At 47.3% G+C, this 21,118-nt stretch overlaps 1 protein-coding gene across 3 annotated transcripts in view; it reads left to right on the plus strand.

Annotated features, from left to right (window-relative positions):
• Nucleotides 1-20,857, plus strand: part of AKAP9 (A-kinase anchoring protein 9) — a 1,796,561-nt gene extending 1,775,704 nt beyond the window's left edge. For all 3 annotated transcript variants that reach the window (XM_086941844.1, XM_086941845.1, XM_086941846.1), the window contains 2 exons: nucleotides 8,314-8,441; nucleotides 20,306-20,857. In XM_086941844.1, coding sequence (XP_086797970.1) covers nucleotides 8,314-8,441; nucleotides 20,306-20,352 — 175 coding nt within the window. In that variant the 3' untranslated portion in view covers nucleotides 20,353-20,857. The remainder of the gene's footprint in view (nucleotides 1-8,313; nucleotides 8,442-20,305) is intronic.
• Nucleotides 20,858-21,118: the final 261 nt, after the last annotated feature.

Raw genomic sequence — 21,118 nt, forward strand, 5'->3', positions numbered from 1 at the left:
AAAACAGTGATAGATCCAGAGGGGCGTTACGTGGCCATTTCGGGCACTTTAGGAGGGAGGGACTTGAACGTTTGCTGTGTGTACGCTCCTAATATAGACCAGACTGCCTTCCTTTCCAGGTTGTCGGGCTCGTTGGCCCACTTCTTCTCCGGGCCCCTTCTGCTCGGGGGAGACTTTAACTCAGTAGTGGACGTAGACACTGACCGCTCGCATCCACCCCTTCCCGATTCTCCGGTTCGCCGCACGGCTAAGGGTCGTAGGGATTGGCAGACCCACTGGGGTCTGACGGATATCTGGAGGGCGCACCACCCCACATCTAGGGACTATTCATACTTCTCGAGCCTCCATGAGCTGCATGTCAGACTGGACGGATTTCTTGGATCGCCCGAACTGGTTTCGGCAGCGGTCCGATCTGAGTACTTGTCCAGAACCATTTCAGACCATAACCCCCTCCTGCTGGACCTTCGCTGGTTCCCCGGGACGCCGGCGGTGCCCACCTGGAAGCTACGACCCGAGATTCTTGAGGACAGTGCTTTCAGGGCGGACCTGGGGGATAAGGTATCGGAATATTTTGCGTCCAACGGCGGCACCGCGAGTACAAGGGCGTTAGAGTGGGACGCTTTTAAGGTAGTGGTGAGGGGTTACTGCATCTCTAAAAAGGTGGGCATGAGGCGAGTTATCCTAGCTGACCTAGATGCAGCGGACCGGAAACTCCGCGAGCTGGAAATTCGCCGCCCCGGGCACCCGGACTTACAGGTACACACGGCGGAGGCGAGGGAGAAGGTGGCGGCGGAGGTCGAACGGCTTCGCTGTTTTGACTACAAGGCCTATACGGTCCGGTCCATCGCGGAGGGGGACAGATCGAGCGCGTTGCTGGCATGGCTGGCCAACCCTACGCGCCAGTCCTCATTGACGACAAGTATGCGTAAGGCAGACGGAACCGAGGTATACACTCAACCGGAGATTCTCAGCTGCTTCCGGCATTATTACGAACGTTTGTACCGCAGTCGCTCCGCACGAGACCCTGACCGGCTCGATAATTATCTACGCCCACTGGAGCTCCGAACAGTGGAGCAAGAAGTGGCGAAAGCCCTGGGGTCCGACATAGAATTGGGGGAGATCCGCGGTGCCATTAAACGGATGGCGAGAAATAAGACCCCGGGCCTGGACGGCCTGCCTGTGGAGTTTTATGCAGCTTATGCCGACCTCCTAGCCCCTAGGTTATTGGTGGTCTACAAGGAGGCGAAGGGGCTGGGGCGACTCCCGAGCTCGATGTGTGAGGCGTTGGTGGTTCCTCTCCTCAAACCAGGAAGGGACTCGTCCGACCCGGGGTCTTACCGTCCCTTATCGATGCTGACGGTGGACTATAAAATACTGAGCAGTATCTTGGCCTCGAGGCTGCTGGGACACATGAGTTCCCTGGTACATGAGGACCAAGCTGGTTTTATCCCACGTCGTAACACGACTATGAACATTCGCAGGTTGTTCCGCTTGCTAGGGGAACCGTTTGTGGATGCCCCGTCCCCGGTTGTCTTATCGGTGGACCTAGAGAAGGCTTTTGATAGCCTGGAGTGGGACTACCTCTGCACGGTGCTGCGGAGATTCGGCCTCGGTGAGGGCTTCATCAGATGGACCGCGGTTCTCTATGCCTCTGCATCGGCCAGGGTTCGGGCGGGACCACTGATTTCCTCGCAATATCCGGTAGAACGAGGCACGAGGCAGGGGTGTTCGTTGTCCCCACTTCTCTTTGCGCTGGCGGTGGAACCACTCGCGCTGCACCTCCGATCGGGAGCCCACTATATGGGCCTGTGGACGCCTTCGGGCCCGCACTACGTTTCGCTGTATGCAGACGACCTGTTGCTCTTCCTAGAGGACCCGCTCGACGCTTTACATGGAGCGGCGGCGGCGCTCACGGAGTTTGGGGAGGTTTCGGGCCTCCGGGTGAATTGGTCCAAGACCTGTCTTTTCCCGGTTCATAAGGGTGCCCCCGCCCCTACTTTAAGTAGGGAGATTAGATGGGAACCCGACTGCTTTAAGTACCTGGGGGTATTCGTCTATCACGACCCATCCGACCTCCTGGATGGGAATATTGCCCGCAGCACTCGAGCCCTTCGAGGCTGCATGGACTTTTGGGCCACGCTGCCGCTCTCGGTGGCGGGACGGATCGCTCTGCTTAAAATGGTGGCGCTTCCCCGACTATTATATTACTTCCGGACACTACCGATCTGGGTCCCACCGGCCACGTTTCGACTATTACGATCTATGATGGTCGGATTCCTCTGGGGCTCGGGCCGCCGTCGGGTGGCCCTCAAGACCCTGATGAGGCCGAAAGATGAGGGGGGGCTCGCGGTGCCGGACTTTGAAAAGTATTACCTGGCAGCGCAGCTCCAGACCTTCACCCAGGAGATCGCCCGGGAATTCCGGGGCCCGGAAGACAGAAGGGGGACGGGCATGGCCAGGCATGTTCTCTCCTTCATAGCGCTGAGACAACGTTTGGCCCTGCGGGATTTATCGCTGGAGGAGCGGACTGTCCGCCTGTGTTGGAATCGGGCGCACGCCCGAGGCCATCTAAGAACACCTTATGCGCCCGAAATACCTTTGGGGATGCTGACGGCCCTCCCCCATGGAGGCGATTGGTCACGATTGGCGGCCTGGGAGGACGCCGGCTTACAGCTAGTTGGGGATCTGTATGAGGACGGGGCGCTATTGCCCTTCCAGGATCTTATGGACCGCTTCGAGATCCCCCGTGGTGACTTTTTGTTGCACTCGGCCATTGTCCGAGCGATCCAGGCACACTGGAAGAGCGGGCAGGAGGAACCCGCCTTATCTCCGGTGTGCCAATACGTGATGATGTCTGCGGGCATGGTGAAGGCGGTCACTTGCCTTTACGGTAGATTGATCAACGAAGGGTTGGCTCCTCTCACTACTTTGAGAAACCGCTGGGAGGAGGACATTGGCAGGGAGATCCCGGAGACGACCTGGTCCCAGCTGGTGCGGCGAGCCTGGAAGGGCACACGCCACGCCCGTTTTCAGTTGGTCCATTATTACGTTCTCCATACAGCATATCTGACCCCGGTGAAAATTAAGCGATATTTTGCCACGAATTCGGCGGATTGCCCTAGGTGCCCCGCTCAGGAGGCGGACCTCCTCCACATGTTATGGGCCTGCCCGGGATTAACGTCCTACTGGGTGGAAGTGGAGAAGACCCTGGAGGAAGTGACGGGGAGATCCTTATCATTTGATGCGGCGGTGGGACTCCTACACTGGTTCCCTCATACCCCCAAGAATAAAATTTCCAGCAAATTTATCGACCTAGGGCTCCTCCTTGCTAAGCGAGAGGTGACCAGGAATTGGAAGGCACGAGTTGGTCCAACAGGGAGCAAATGGCACAGCGAGCTCTTGAAGTGGGCGGCGGGGGAGAGTACACTGAGATACCAACTGGCTTGGAGGCAGCGTAATGAGAAGGCGCAGGAGGCAGCGTTGGAGTGGGAAATGTTAGTGCAGGCCCTCAGGGATTATTGCGCCCCCAGCGACTCTGAAGGTGAAGAAGCGACTCGCCCTGAGTCCCGATAAACATTTGCACTATTAGTCCTGTTGCTTTCCCCGTGGGTCCCATAGCAGATCCTGTTGCGGTGGCTCCCAGGCGCTGATGGCGGAGTTGGGTGGGGTTTACTTTGGTTAGTAGTTTTTTGAGAAGGGGGGGTTTTTCTTTTGGGTTTATAGGCTTGTTTGGAAAAGCAGATGACGGACAGTGGATCATCCGGACCAGCTCTGATATCCTGCTGAGCCCCCATTGAATTTCGCCGCCCGACCCCAGGGTTGTGGGCCGGATGGCTGTGTACGGAACTTACGGTGCGGGGACAGAGGGTTGTAGTTCGCTGATATTGCTTGTGATACAATGCTGGTCGATTTTGTAACGATTTACTAATTCCTGCAATAAAAATATATTTAAAAAAAAAAAAATATATAGTTTTTGTTACTGATTTCATGAGAGCTGAAAAGTTTGTTTATAACTTGGAGGGGTGTTCTCTAGTGGAATTCTTAGATGTCTCTATTTGTTGTGTAAAATACATCGATTTTTCCTTTATTAGGCCTTGTAATTAGCCAGAGTCTGCTTTTAGATAACTCTATCAGAGGGATTATAGTTTGCCCTCCATTTTCTTTACTGTCTCCTACATTTTTGTTTTTCTAGACGAAGAGTTTCAGTGAACCAGGGTGCAGATTTTTTCGTTTTTTGAGGGCCCCTACTGCTTTTGGGCACAGCTTTAGACATGGCAATGTTTAATCTGAGTGTGTAGTTCTCAGTAGCCAGAATAGGATCGGTAATTTGAATGATATATTCCTGTGGAAGATGTTGCTGCAGAATATCAAAATTGGTTTTGGACCAGATATAGTGTGGTGTGGGGTTATAATCTGTTTTCCTACTTAGCTCAGGAGAGGAGAAAGTTAAATTAAACGTGATGGCTTTATGATCGGACCAAGTAAGAGGAAGAAATAATTCCACTGAGACAAGTTCTTTATTTCCTGCATAGTTACTTAAAACCATTGCAATATTACTGCATAAAATACAAAATTACATATATTATTCTTTTTAGTTTATACACGGGAATGTTCAGATTAAAACCCAATTTAAAACCGAATATTGGATGAGCTTTTGCAAAAATAAAGTAATTATAGGCATACTATGTGCCATTGTGTGTCTGAATACTGTGCTTTACAGACACCTATTCCGTGGTTTTTTTGAAGGTCATCGTGGTTATGTTGGTCAGGCTTTCTCCACTTGTTTAGCTTCTGGCAGTTTGTTCTAATTACGTACTGGTTGGGGACATTGTCCCTGTTATCAGTGTGCTGCCCAGGCCTGGTTCAGATTTTTGTAATCTTGGGCATTTTCTGTTCATAAGAAATTTGACCAATCTGCAATTTAGTTGTGTGTTGTCTGGATATAAGCATGCTAGCGCCGCTTGCATCCTGGTGCAGATGCCTTTCTGTCTGAAGGGTTCTTTGAGAAGCTGTTTCCGTGCTTGATGCAGGTCCTTGCATAAGCAGATTAGATGTAATATATCACCTTGTTTGGTTTTGCACAACCTGCACGGCACTTGTGCTAGTGACCTTTGCCATGGCGGAAGATGCTGGGCGCACGGAAGGATTCCCATCCTGTACCTTAAAAAGTTAATTTTTATGGATTTCGGATAACCCTCGTTAAAATATGGTTGCGGAGCCAGTGTTTTATAGGAATTAAGCGTCATCCAGGCGTGAGATCTGTGTGAGAAGCTTGCTTTATCTTCCACCAAATAGATTTGTTTTAAGGTTTTTCAGACCAGTTTTTTAAAGTTGTGATAGCTAATTTGTGCGTCCCAGACTTCTGTAAGTTCTGTAGATTCTAGGGCTGTCTGTAGGCAGCGTCTGGCTTCGGAGTACTCCCTTTGTAGTATGTCCTGCCACAGCAGATAATTTAACGTATCTGTGGTGGCACTCTGATCCTATGCAAGCAGATTATATAAGCTCCGTGCCTAGCTAGATCTTGTCGTAGAAGGCCAAATTCCAGCCTTATTTGGGCCGGTGATGTTTGGACGGAAGGCTGAACATGATTCTGTAAGCTTACAGCTGTGTCTTTTCCAGCTCCTTTGCGTCTCTTCCCCGCATTGCCTCGTTGCCGTAGGTAATTGAGGCGAGTAGTTTAGCCCAGGCTACCTTCAGAAATGGAGTTAGGGTACGCCCCATCAGATTATTTGCAAGGTTTTTCAGAGTTAGTGCAATCAGCAGACCTTTCCTTCTGGCATCCTCTTTCTGGCGCCAAAATGACCCGTCCTTGTCAAATGTGACTCCAAGGTACTTGTACTCCTGCACTGGGTCAAGCTTTGTGCCACCAAGGAACCAACTTTTACGAAAGTTCTTTTTGCAGTTTATTGACATTGTCCCCGTCTTACTCAGATTTATTTTTAAGTTGTTGAAATTCTTTCACTGAGTTAAGATCATTATTAGAGAAAATTGCATCTAATTTGTGCCCAGCACTATGGGTCGTTTGAAGTAAAAGTTGGGAGAGTTGGAAAACCTTCATTATATTCTTAAAAGTTTCTGTATCTTTGTCCTCAAAGGAGTCTAGATGAAGGCTAAAATCCCCGAGAACTGTGAAGTTCCTGTTGCAAGCCCCTCCTTCGTTCAGAGTTGAGATGGAATGTAAGAAATCGCTTTTTGGGCCTGGTGGACGGTAGATAAGCAAGCCTTTAAAGGTACTGGGGCTCATGCATCAAGTTAAGTTGTGCAGCACATTGAAGCCTGAAGTTCCAGAGAAACTGACATTTGTGAAGGTCAAATTCCAGCTGAAGGTCCGGAGAAGCAAGCACGTAATTGTGATATACCACATCCCCTACATTAGTAATATTAAGGTTATCCCATCCGCCAAAGTCTTCTAGGTGGCAGCTACTTAATTTTGTGCTATCCTACATTAGTGTCTGTTTTATGAACCTATCCCCCATCTGATAACCCTCAGGTTGTTATGAGAAATCCTAAGTATTGTTCTGTAGGTAGGTTCTATAGATGACGTCCAGATGGAAAATGATGTGGATTAACCTCACTAAGGGCCTACTATTCAGCTCCATAAGCTTTGTCAGATCTTAGGCCATAGAACCAGTTTATGCTGACCAGATTTGAGGCACAGTAAAACATTTCTGCTAACGTCATATCCAATCTCCCATCATGTGCGGATATGTAGCTTATTGCCATGGAGACATACAAAGTACATAACAGTACTACCAAGCACATAAAGAAGTCATGGGGGATTTAATAGGAATAATTCTGAAGCTTGCGTAGAACGCTAGATAGAAAGACAATACTGAATAGGGCTATATTCCCCACTGTAGATTGAGGAAGATTGACTCCATTGCACAAGGTACCCATCACAATGTATCCGGCATGACGGCTGTGTGTTTTTTGTGAATACATTTATTTATAGATTTACTCCATACGAGAGAGAGAGCTGTTACCAGGTGACCAGTCCTCACTGTATAGAAGAAATACAAGCATATCAGTGTTGCACAACATCTTGCCTTCCTCTCCTGGTGGCCAGTCGAATCACTGAGGCAAAGCATCTACCCTGCATCATTCCACAAGTTGTTTAATGGCCAGGTCAAAGAGCAGGAGGGAGAAATGGCATCCTCTGCTTGGTAACATGCCCAGTCGGGAAGGGTTCAAAGAGAACTCTGTTGACCCTGGCTCTAGCCCTGGGTTCCAAATTAAGGATGCTAATTTAGTCGGTAACCTCGGGGCATTTTAATTTTTGAGACAACTACATTAAGATGCTCCCTGACAATGGTGTTGAAGGCTTTATTGAAGTGCCCCAGAAGGAGTGCTAGTGGGTCATCTAGGTGTTGCATCAGATCAACGCTTTTTGAAGACGTGTAATATTGTTTCATTTTGAACGCCCCGGCCAAAGCATATTTGATCTGGAAGTATTGGGGAACATATAATACCATTAACCCTGTATTTTGACTTTTTCTTTAATAAGTGGGATGGGCTGGCAGAAAGAACAGTTTAAGTGGTCAGCCTGAATAAAGAAGTACTGTGTGAGATGTTCACCTGAACATAAAACATGTACTGAATAAACTAAAGGCCAAGTGGGAAAGAAATGTTGGGAAGCTGGAAGATGACGACTGGCAGGAGGTCATGATAAATCCAAGGGAGGTTGCAATAGGAACAACTTTTCATTCTCCTTAAATTGAACATCTTGCATACAGTCTGCTACTCAAGGATACAGTTCAAATCGTTTGGGCACTGAGATCTCTCAAAATATGGGCAAGATGGCACATTCTACCCTATATCGATATAAATAGTAATCAGTGAAAATCTCTCCCTAGATTCATAAACGGACAGCCTAGTAAATGGATTTTGCTTGACTTTTCATTGGTACTGTGATTCAGTAATCATTTTAATGTCACTCCAAGAGCAGCAAGAAATGGAACTCAAAACAAATATACATTTCAGTCAGTCATAAATCTTTAGTTCAGTTAATTAAAACCATTAAACACAAAACAGCAATGATAGTTAAAAAATTAATCATATTAAATGTCACTTAAATGTGCTTGTTTACTTAAGAGTAAAGCCTACAGATGATTAAAAACACAATTCACAGCACGGTGATTTTAATCCTATGCACGACTAAAGTAGCTGTCACTAGATGATTATTGCAAAAAAAGCTTTGCTGGTACTTGTTTAGTGAAATGCATAGACAACTTGTTACTCTAACTACTGGATCAAGCATAGGACTCCTTTTTACATCCGCGTTTAATGATTGTGTTTTCCTTTTGATAACCTCAGGTACCATGGTGGTCCAGTGGAGCAAGGCCCATGTTCCCATCTGCAGAATTATGATCCTGATAGAGCGCTTACAGACTACATAAATCGGCTGGAGTCACTGCAGCGGCGGCTTGGAAGTGTACATTCTGGTACTTTCTTTTGATTTTTAGTCTAATGAGTTCTGTGCCTCCTGAAATAAAATACTTGGGAAATCAGTTACCAAAAGTTGAATGAAAACTTTGCTGTGATTGCATAAGTGAAAGTGTATATATGAGGGACCTGAATGAAGGTTTGTTCTATAAATCGATAAATCGAGGCATTCACCACATTCATGCTTAAAATGGTGACATTTAGTGTGATTTCTTTGTTACATGTTCAAAATGTAGTATTTTATTACTTTTGCCTGTGAAATGTATATATGAAACTGGTAAGATCATGTTTATACGCAGTTGATGACCATGACAACATTTACATTAAGGCATACAACAGAGTTTCGCAGTTTAGTGTAGTCGGTCCCTTTAACTCTAGGTCTCCAAGACCGGGGGCTTAAAGTGAAACAGTTATGGTGTTGATGACAGGGATAGGACATTTCATTAAGAGTGACCTAATGATACTAGAGTGATGGATACACAAGCATTACTCGTGGTATGTGCAGCTTTGTTGAAATATATATGTAAGCATTATGAACCAGGGACAGTTGTGTGTGAGAAACATTAAGATTCAAGGTCCCTGTGTTCTAGATCTTCCCTGTAAGAAATAATGAAACCAAGTGGTTTAGCATTGGCAGATACGAAAGGATAAAGTTATCTAATTGCATTTTGTTACTCAAACTCACAATCTACACATATACATAATGACCGAGACCAAGATGGCCGCCTGGTAGGAGCTCCTCGAAGGAGCTCCCCGTGCTTGGGATCCCTTAAGTGGGTATATCCCTGTTAGCAGCAGCCATCGACCTCCCCAGGAACAGGAATCTTGTTCTGGACACCGCTGCGACCCGCCAGCTTCACAACGTCCGTGGAGGAACGCGCTGGGATAGCGGAACAACAACAAGGCGGAGTGAGGCTCGGGTCGGTCGCAAGAGACACCCGATTTCCTCCACAGCCGGGGACAGAACAGAACGCGCACACCGGAGTGTCCCCTCCCTCCTCCGAACGGAAGGCAGACACGGAGATCGGGAGCCAGGGAGACACCTCAGCGGACACCCCAGGACCGAAGAGGGCAACAACAACAACCTCGGAACATCCCCCTGCCTGCTGCTGAGGACGCCGGTCGGTGCACTTGCACCGGCATCGACAAGAGATCACCGAGAGCAGCGAGGAGCCAGCCGACAACGGAGCCCCCCCCACCCCCTCTGCAACACCGCCGCAGCAGAGGAATCACACCGGGGCAGAGGGCACCAGGAACAAAGCGGAGCATCGGACCCCAGGACGCAGCCAGGAACAGAACACACACCGGAGTGTCTCCTCCCACCCCCGAACTGAACTGAAGCGGGGTTCGGGAACCAAGGATACACCTCAGAGGACACCCCAGGACCGAAGGGGCTGAGGCAACAACATCAACAACATCGGATCAAGACAACGGAGCCCCCTCACCCCTTGCACCACCGCCACAGTAGAGGAATGAGAGCGGGGCAGCGGACACCAGGGCGAAGGCAGGAGAAGCACCGGACACGGCCCCGACGGCAGAAAAGGCAGCACCGGGTCACGGCGACCCCCCCCCCCCCCCCTCCCCCCCCCCTCTCACACCGCAGCAGAGGAGCACGAGCGGTCGGGAGAGCAGGGAGGGACGTTGATGGCACACACGACGGGGGTCACTAGATCACGAAGCGGAGCCGTGAGAGCTAACACAGCTCACAATCATAAGGAGCAAACTAGGACCAGTCACATACACCCACGAAGGGGTAGGAAGTCAACCATGGATTTCTTTAATGCTTCTGTCTAACTCTGCTGGTAAGAGGGATTGAATCACAAAACTCAGGTATTTACTTTTCCCTCCCACCGACTCTCTTTTTGAAAAGCCTAACTCACTGAAAAACTCTATTCCTCTGTACAAAATGGCGGGGGCCATAAAACTGTAACAATAAATCCCCCATACCTTCTATCTTCCACGCGCCCCTTCAGCTCAACTCCCCCACATAGAGATAAGACTCCCAGCCAGACTTGAGCTCTGGTTGCTTGAACAGGAAGTGGAATCTCTTCCCCGGTGCTCAGAGCATAGCAGCAAAAAGAGGACTATTCTCTCTTACTCCCAGCCTGCTTAGCAACAAACAAAGGACTACTTGCCTGATCTGAACTATTTGGCGGCCATCTTAGTCTAGTCTCCAGCCTCTATGGGATTATAGTATTGTAGACTAGTATAACAGAATGCCGGCCTATGCCTATATATTATTATACTCTCACTATAGTTTTATTACTTGTTTAGACCTGATTACTACCTCATATATGAAAGAATGCCTACCTATTATTATATTGGTGCAATATTGCCATTTTAGCCTTATCTGAATGTATGTACTACACAGATTGCTACCTCATACAGGAAAGTGCGTTTGCCAACACTGCATTAGTACGCTCTAGCTCTACTCTAAACATCTGTATTACTCAGATTACTACCTTACTTAGGCAAGAGTGTTTACACATCATTGCAGTACCACACCTATATCGGTGTTTTGAACACCTGCACGCACAGACTATTACCTCGTATCTTGGAGCCCTCACGAGTACCACTTTCACTTGTATTCTGAACATTGGTAAATGCACAGATCTCTACCTCACACTAGTTGAACCGACAATCAGTGTCACCCTCGATTTTTGAATTTAGAGTTTTGTAAATTGTGTATCTGGATCCTCTCCAATATCAATATTATCAACTATAGTATAGTGCACTCACCCATTGTACCCCACCCTTATATTTTATCAGTATTATGCCTATTATTACACCTTGTACCTTACTAATTACCGTATGTATTTGCCCTACTGCTCACTCTCATAGCCGGGAAAGGCTGGCTGAGTACTAGTGTCACTTTTTATAACATCTTGCTTACTGTGACTTATCATTGTGTTTCCAACTGTTTGCGCCCGTTTCTGCAAGCTTGTCTTTCTGCACTTTGGTACTATTATAGTCCACTACTGCATCCTCCCATACCCACCTAATCCTGCAACGCATCATGGACCCCATCGGCAAACATACATACAAAATCATTTATCCACCATCACTCACCAAAAAAGCCGCCAAACGCTTTAAACACAACTTCCTTAGGTCACACTCGGAAAAGCCCTTCGCTGACACCTACTTCTCACCGGTTAATGGATCCCTGCACACCGATATCATCTTCCACACCACACGCAGAGCTCAATGGAGAAAAGCGTTCTTCACCCTACTCACCGTCTCCTCGACTAGAAAATCCGCACACAGCCAAACTCTCTCCATCTCCCCGTCCCGGGTCTTTCCAGGCAGAGCCACCATCACTATTTACAATACCGGGATTGTCCTATTACAATCCACAGACAAGAACCTGGAACTGCTAGACAACATGTTCCCCACCTTCAAAGAACACCTCTCCAAGTCACGGACAAACACGCATATCTACCCCAATTCCACCAACCATGACCTCTCAGCTGCATACTTCTCAATCAGGGACACACCTACCACCCCTGACCTCCCATCCCCCACCCACAACCACACTAACCCAACTCAGCACCCCATCTCAGACATAGATCGCTCCCCCTCATACGCCGCCCGTTCCACCAACGTCCGGACCTCCACACATACCCTCAACACACCTTCCACACCTACAGCGGGCATTAACACCTCGCTCGGCGCGGACAGCACAATCCCCACACTTAACACTCCCAACTTATTCCAGCACCAGAATCACACGCATTCTGACAATTCCCCCCTTTTATCCCCCCCCATTCTCAGTCCTCACTACCCACCAATCTACTGCGCAGAACGTACTCCCTCTCTTAATTTAACGCCCCTTCCCATTAACAGGATCATCTCCACTCACACTCCCCCTCCTACTCTCAGCCCCTACTATCCTCCTTCCAACACAGCTACCAGTCTCCCAGCCTACACGCTGTCCCCCACGCCTACCACCAATGCCCCCGCCCATAACATCAATTTCCTCCCTATCCCATCCACTCCCCAACAGTCCAGAACCTCTCACCTCCCTAACCCTATCCCACGCTCCAACACAACGCAGACCTGCCTGAACACCAGCCCTCCCCCTCGCCTGCACACGAGCTCCCTGGCCAGCCAATCACCCCTGACTGCCACCCTCACCCCCACCACCTACCTTACGATGGAACTCATCATGGCCACCCTCACTCAGATCAAAGAAGACATCCAGGACATCAAAGAACGACTCTCCACATGTCCTACACACCACCCAGCCACCTCCACCCCCCATCCCAGCCTACCTCCTTCCCCCCCGGCGGTCCCCCACCCTCACCACGCCCCACACCAGGCTTCAAACCCTGCTCATAGGCGCAGCAATTCCCGTAGTCCTCAGCATCGCCCCTGCAACGCCTCACACGTCCACACCTCCCCGCCAAATGTGTCCCCCACCTCTCAGGCCAACTCTCGCACTCAGCTATGCCCCAAGCTGACATCAATCCCAGCTCTTAATCGCAACAATCGCCCTCGCCGCACCCACAACTCTTCTTCTGACCTCGACACACTCACCCTTCTCCGCTCCTATGAACCAGCCCCCCAAACTCACACAAGCACCCCACACCGCAACATTCCCACGATACACCCAAATCCCCTTAGACCACCCACATCAAACAGCAGAGCCTCCATCCCCACTAACCTTAGAGAAGTCCCTCTCTCGCTAGAACAATCTAACACCCTCTACACACCCCGCATCAAATGCGCGCTTCTCAACTGCAGATCGGCGACGAAACACTCAGCAGCCATTGCTGAACTCCTCTTATCGCAGGACCTAGACCTAATCATCTTGACTGAAACGTGGCTAACTGAATCCTCGACACCCATAATGGACATTCTGGTTCCTCCCAACTTCCACATTATTAGGCACGACAGAACAGGCCAAATAGGTGGCGGAATCGCATGCATATACAAAAACAACCTCTCTGTTCAGAAAGTCAATTCCACATCCTTGCCATCCCCAACATCCTGTGAATACATCTGCCTCAACATCATCAGTGAGGGCAAACCGATATGCACTCTGCACAGCATATACCACCCACCCAGGGACAACCTCACCTTCTCCCAACAAATCATGGATATGATCTCAACCAATTCCGGTCGCCAGCTCACCCAAATATACCTTGGTGACTTCAACCTCCACTGGAATGACAGCAGCGACGCAGTGGTAAACAGTCTAAAAAATTTCCTCGATGCCCTGAACCTCACCCAAATATGCAACAGTCCGACCCATGAGAAAGGCTCCATCATCGACCTGATCATCTCCAAGGAGCAATCTATCCAACTTGAATCCATCCAACCTTGTGACTGGTCGGATCACCACATTATCACATTCTTTATCAACGAAAAAATCAAAGTCAACCCGGTGCAGCTCTCCAAGCCCAAGGTCTGGAAAAGAAACACGAAAAAGCTCAACCCTGGCTCTCTGCCCCCTAACAGCTGCAATCTCCTACTCCCTCCTGCAGGCGCCTCGGACGTCCAAACCTTGACTGACCACTATCTCAACACTATGACTTCGATAATCAATGAGGCTGCACCTATGCAACTAAAAAGAGTCGCCACTAAAATCTCCAAACCATGGTACGACGGGAGTCTCAACGAAGATAGAAGAGACATGCGAATGGCAGAACGGGCCTGGAGATCAGCCCCCTCTGCAGTGCACCTAAAAGAGTTGAAGAAGAAGAGAAACGCCTACTTCAGGAAAATAAAACGCTCAAAATCGGACTTCTTCCGCCTCCAACTTAACCAAGCAAAGAACCGCCCGAGAAAACTGTTTGAGCTAATCAAATCACAATCCAAAGAGCCACCACAACCACTCAACACTGGGAGTGTGGTACCCTCATGTGAAGACTTCGCTGCCTTCTTTACCCAAAAAACCGACAAAATAAAAAGCGATCTCCTCACTGACGCAAGCCTCTACTCCAAACCCAAATGCCCAGCACCCGTTGAACCAAAAAACAATGCGACATGGTCAACCTTTGACACATATTCGGAAGAAGAAATTGGCAAATTACTTAGCACCCTGAAACCTTCCAATCACCTCACGGACCCCCTCCCTGCCTTCGCAGTAAAAGACTTTACCCCACTGATTCTCCCTCTCTGGACTAAAATCATCAACAGCTCTCTCCAACAAGGAAGCATACCTGACTCCCTCAAAGTTGGTCAGGTCACACCTCTACTAAAGAAACCAACAGCCGACCCCGCGGATCTCAACAACTACCGTCCCATCACCAATATCCCCACTCTCGCCAAACTGCTGGAAAAATGTGCACAACTACAATTGACTAAACACATTGAACAATTCGATCTCCTCAACCCTCACCAATCAGGTTTCCGAGCAGGACACAGCACAGAAACGGCTATGACTCACATAATTGACGACGCACTTCAAATGCTAGACCAAAATGATACCTGCCTCCTCATCCTTCTCGATCTCTCCTCCGCATTCGACACCGTTAAACATGAGAATCTAACAGAACTACTAAACAAAAGAATGGGCTTATCTGGAACTGTCCTCAAATGGTTCACTTCCTTTCTCCGCAACAGGACGCAGAAATTCAAGAGCAACAACCTGATGTCCACGCCAGTACCTGTAACGCTAGGCGTCCCCCAAGGATCTTCTCTATCCCCAACCTTGTTCAACCTAGTCATGGAACCGCTCACCACTCTGCTACAAGAATCCAATGTACACTTTCACATGTATGCCGATGACACCCAACTCTACCTCAAACTGCAATCTCCCAATGACATCCTGCTCCTGAACTCAACGATCAGATGCACCCAATCCTGGCTTGCCGACAATCACCTCAAACTCAATGCCCTGAAAACAGAGTTCCTTCTGATCGCACCTCCATCGAAGATAACCACCACTCAACATTGGCTTAAACTCCTAACCGCACTCAATGTCCAACCCACCATCGTGGAATCAGCAAAATCTTTAGGCATAACACTCGACACCAATCTCAACATGCAGCAACATGTCAGCAAAGCTACTAAGGGAGCGAACTTCCAGATCAATACTTTGAGGAAACTTAAACCCTACCTCCCAGCCAAAGACTTCCAAACAGCGGTGCAAACACTAGTCATCCCACGAATTGAATACGGCATCACCTCCCTCTGCGGACTCCCACTAACTACAACTGCACCACTAAAAGCATCTCTAAATGCTGCAGCGAGACTTATCACGGGGTCAAAAAAGCACTCCCACATCACCCCTGACTTGAAATCCTTGAATTGGTTGCCGTTTGAAGCCAGAATACATTTGAAAATAGCCTGCATGACACACAAGGCTGTACACCTAAACTCACCCGGCTACCTTGCTCAGAAATTGACAATCTCTGGGGGAACCAGAAACACGAGAGGCGCAAACAATCTTCTGTTGAAACCTCGAAGATTCCGGAAGGAGAAAACATACAAGCGCTCTTTCTCAGGAATGGCGCCTAGGATTTGGAACTCACTCCCTCCCGAAACCAGGCTTCTCTCTTCCACTACACTCTTCAAAAAAGAAGTAAAAGCTATCCTCATGGCTAAATTCACCTGTACTACTATCTCGAACCCTATCAACACCCTGCGATGATCTTTATTACTTGCTTGACCACTTATCTTTTTGTACGAGCTGTCTTATCACCCACTTGACTGCTTTGCAGCCACCCAATTGTATTATTTGTATTGTATGATCTACTGATTTACGTATTTGACTTTGTTCCCTCATGTTCCCTTCTGTACTCTGTGAACTATCGACCTACCTATTTGACTGTGTTCCCTCATGTGCTCTTCTATGTAAAGCGCTCTGATATCTGCAAAGATCTTGTTCGCGCTATATAAAACTCTGAAAATAAAATAAATAAAAATAAATAACATGCATTCCTTTTTTGAGTGATAGGAAACAAAGGTTGAATGGTATATAGGCAATGTTTTAGCTAGTGTATTCGAGTTGCAGAGGGCACACTAATATTGAGTTGCATGTCATTCACAGATTTATGATGGGCAATAGTATGATAGTCTGGTCGCAAGTAGTCCATGTAGACATTAAATTGCATTGGGGCATCCTAGAGTTACCTTGTATTTGACTAAGGTAAGGACATAGTGTAGCCTGAGGATAGTGTTAGAGATGCTTATACTTGTTGTTGTCAATGGTAAGGACAAGGAGGACAAAGGCCACTTGTCTGTAGTTCCAGGCCATCGTTGACATTTTTGTAGAGGTGTAGGAAAAGTTACTTACCTTCAGTAAAGAAATATCTGGTAGAGATATAGGGCCATATGTATGAAGGGAATTTTGCGATCCCAAACGCCGAAATTCGCCGAATTTCGGCGTTTGCTATCCCAAATCAGCAGTGTCCAATGTATGACACAAAACACCCCTCGCAAAATAAGGAATCGCAAATTTTCTGATTCACTATTTTGCTATTGCATTTAAGGAATTGCAAATTGCGATTCCTTAAATGCAATGTAAGAAGCACAGAAAAAGTGCAATTTGGACTTAAGGAATCGCAAATTACCACCAACTTCAAATTGGTGGTAATTTGCAATTTCTTTGAAAAATGCACTTTTTTAGCATTTTCCGAAGAGCCAGGTGAATCACATACATGCCCTTAGGACATGTATGTGCGTCACATCTGCACCCATGCTCATTTCAGCGGTTCAACAAGGTGTCCTTTTCTTACCCTGGCACCCTTGAAATTGCATTCTCAATTTGCAAATTGAGAATGTCTTCCTATTCATTCCTATGGGCCTCAGAGGCCCATAGGAATGAATGGAGAGGTATTCCTTAATTGCAAATTGCAATTTGCGATTCACAATTGAGGAATATGTAGGATTCGCAAAATTTATTGCAAATCCTACATACATAGCGTTTTGCGATTCTCAAATAGCGATTCGCAAATAATCGCTATTTGAGAATCGCAAATGGACATTTTCATACATATGGCCCAAAGTCTAGCCGCAGATTCCTTAACTTTTGAATTCCTCCCAGGCATTAAACTGGATCAGGAAATATTTTAGCAGTACCTCTGCGCTGGGGCGACAGTGTCGTATGGCTCCGTGATGACGTGGACTCCAGTTGTGACATCAGTGGAGCCATATAAGCCCCCTCCGGCGTGCAGACATCAGTTTCTTCTGTGAAATAACAGGTCAGGTCCTGTACCAACAGACACCCACACTTACTGAAAGGAAAAGGCAAGAAGCCTACTGCAAATGTTTCTACAAGCAGGTAACATAGGTAATCAATTTCACATGAGAAGAAACCCTAGAACCAAATTTCTCGAGTGAGGATCTCCTTAGCAGAGATAACCAAAAAACCTACCAACGGATAGGAAAAACCCCATGTAGGGTCTCAAAGAAGGACAACCTGTCATCGATAGCAAACATACCCTAAAAAATAAGAGCACATTTGGTGATGTTACACTGCAAAAAGCATATCATAATTCAGTTTTGAGCCAAATTACAAACCAAGATGATCCTTCTGTACACGATCATCTCCCCTAAAATAAAACACAATTTGAAAGAAGGGAACAGGGCTAAGGGTCTGAGCCACCCAGACTGTCCCTAAACCTACGCAGGCAGCATCTGCATGGGCACCAAACAAATTAACGCCATCAAGCGGCATGTCAATTAAAACTGACTGGACTGCCTCTGAAAATCCAGTAGAACGAAGCCAAGCTAGCTGGCATAACGCCACAGAAGACACCATGGCTCGACCAATCGAATCAGTGGTGTCCATTCTACACCTAGTGATTAATCTAGCTGCCTGTTGTCTATCCGAAATCGGTTGACTCAGTTTGCTCTATTGGCCTCCGGAAACAATGGCAATAGCTGTTGCAACAAATCCCTAAGGCATGAGATAAACGGCCAAGGACACAAGTTGTGTTAATGGAACGTAACGCCGCTATGATGGAAGAGAACATACATTTCCCACAAGAGTCTTGCTTTCGGGAATCATTATGAATCGGTGTATGAGGAAGATTATCCACATCCTGGGAAGCTGTAGCGGCCTGAACCATAAAATTGAGTTGTGTCAGTTGACGAAAAAGACCAGCAGGATCGTCGGGCAGGATGGTGCTTGTGGGCAATAGCAAGGTCCACAGGCGCCCTAGTATCCTGTCTAGCCCATGCCCCCAGTAAAATATCATATAATGTCTCACAATAGGGTAACCCTGGCTCAATCCCTGACTGACCTGGATAAAGAACCTCAATGATTTCTAGACCAAAGACAGAGTCAAATGTAAAACATCAGCCACCCTTTTTAACATATCTGGCAGGGAAGAGTTGGTCCCCAAGGCAAGGCCAGTAGGAGATAGAAGGCCAGAAGCCGGGGATGATTCTAACCTGCTTGCTTTTCCTAACACAGAAATCCAGCTATCCATCAAAGAAGGATCTGTTGGCACTGGTTGCCCAAAAATACACCTTCCTCATTTCTTTCCACAAACTGTTCTTGTGAAGCCCCCACAGAACCATGAATTATGGGCTCCATAAACGACGTAGATCGACGTTGACAGAGCGCCATATCGACCTCGGAATGAGAAAGTGGAAGGGTGTCGGACAGCGGCGATGCCGACAAAGTGAGTTGAGGGGATGTCAATGCCTCAAGACTCACAGCAGGGTTGTGCACCGACCCCGGTTCGGACCCCACCGGCGCCATTAATCATATTCTGGCGGAACAACCGGCGTCGCTCCAGAGTCAGTCGGCGCCACGGGTGTGAACCCTGAAGGGCTGTGCACTATCGTCACTGTGTCCAAGGGTCTAACTGCAGCAGAGGATGAATCTGCTGGCTAGGACACAGTCAGTGCACCCATCATCTGGAATTCTGCGACAACCCCGCTATCAGGAGCTTCATTTGTTGCTCCCGCAGCTCCTTTAGTTTCAGCCTTTGTCGGGCGTCACACTCTTCAGCGTCGTGGTGCTCGCCCAAGCACCACATGCAAATAGAATTGGGATCTGTACCCGACATCTGTTGAGCACAAGATCCACAGAATTTAAACCCCAAAGCACAGAGAGCTGGCACACTTTCAGATGAAAAATCGTCACAGCCGGACAAAATACGGCCAGAGATACACTTCTCTGGATCCACATTACAGCGAGGGAAAGAAGAAATTGACGCCGGCCCGGAGGGGACTTACACGGCTACACTGACCTCACAAATGGAGTCGACGTCATCACGGAGCCGTAAGACGCCATCTGCCAGTGCGCAGAGGTACTGCTGAAAAATGTAAGGAATCTGCAACTAGAAGTCTCTTTCAGGTAGTTTGTTACTGCATAGAAGCATAAGCCATTTTTTAGGCTTGCAATGGAGATTTATTTTAGAGCTGCAGTAAAACTGCTTTGTGATAATGTTGCCTAGGAGAGGGAGGGAAGTAATGGGCTGATAGTTTGCATGAGCATCAGATTCCAATTTGTGCTTTTTTGAAGGTGTGTCTCGTATTCAGCACTTTTAGTAAGGTTCTCATCTGGAGGAGGGTGGGAGAGACAGCTGTGTGACAGGAGGATTTGATAGTAGATGAGGCAAGTACATCATCATACGTTGTTGCTTTCAGCAATGGAAGGATGTCTGTTAGATCATCTTTGGTAAAAAAAAAAGTATCAAGGATTGCCATCGTAGGGTATTCCAATCCTGGTGTGTGTGGTGTGAATGAGCTTGACCAATTAAAGAGCTCAATGATATTGCATATGGTTTTAGTTTTGAGGCTGCATAAGTGTTTTTCTAATGTTGGTTTTCTTTTCAATTGAGTGGGTGGATGACAGAGCGTTTTACAGCTTTAAATATAGTTTTGCTATCATTTTCGACTTCCGTATATGTATGTATTCTCTATATGTATTTATTTTAATATTTTTTATCTTTCCTCCCAGGCTCAACTAGCGTTCACAACCAGGTGCACCATGTGACAAGAAGATAATGAACATCCAGCACTTGTAGTGGCATCCTACGATTTGCCTTTTGTAAATGTGTGCTTCTGTTTATTGTATTATGTGTATATTGTGGGACCAACATGAATGAACACAGGAGTACTGTTGACAACAGATCCTTTAGGAATATTGATGCCTGAGAGGACTGGAAATGATGTAAATAGACAAAAGGGTTGTTGTGTTCATACAGAATCAGCCATTAAATTACATGTACATTTGTGGAATGCTAATTTAAATGATTAACTTATGTATTTATCAAACGGGTGAAACGACGACACTTTTGTGGGTTACTGAATTGCTGATTGTGTAGCCTCGCATGTACCGCTCTCTTCATGCAAGGCTGCCAGAGTTACACTACTCTGTCCTAATATATTTGCTATGGCGCTGCGGACGGAGTATATCCTTTGTAGAGAACTATTTTTGTAATGGTAGAAGTTTTGAATTTTATGGGTATTTTGTCAAGCAACTGAAATAAAACTGAATTCCACCATTTTATCTTTGTATTTGTTTAAAGTTTTAAATGTGTTAAAGAATGTGATTGAATTTAGCTAATTACCTATTCGCGGCCAACAATTGCTCAACATAATAAAATCTGAACTTCTAAAATGAAAACCACTAAGGCTCTCATCTTGAGGAAGAATCTTGAGAACGGTGAAAGGCTGACGGGTAAGATGCAAGGTTAGTTAAGGCAAAGTCAATCTGAGGAACGTAAGGAATGGATGATCCTCCGGTCTCAGATCTATTGAGGAAAATGAT

This window comes from Lissotriton vulgaris, chromosome 10 (genome assembly GCF_964263255.1).
Source record: "Lissotriton vulgaris chromosome 10, aLisVul1.2, whole genome shotgun sequence".
NCBI classification, from domain to species: Eukaryota; Metazoa; Chordata; class Amphibia; order Caudata; family Salamandridae; genus Lissotriton; species Lissotriton vulgaris.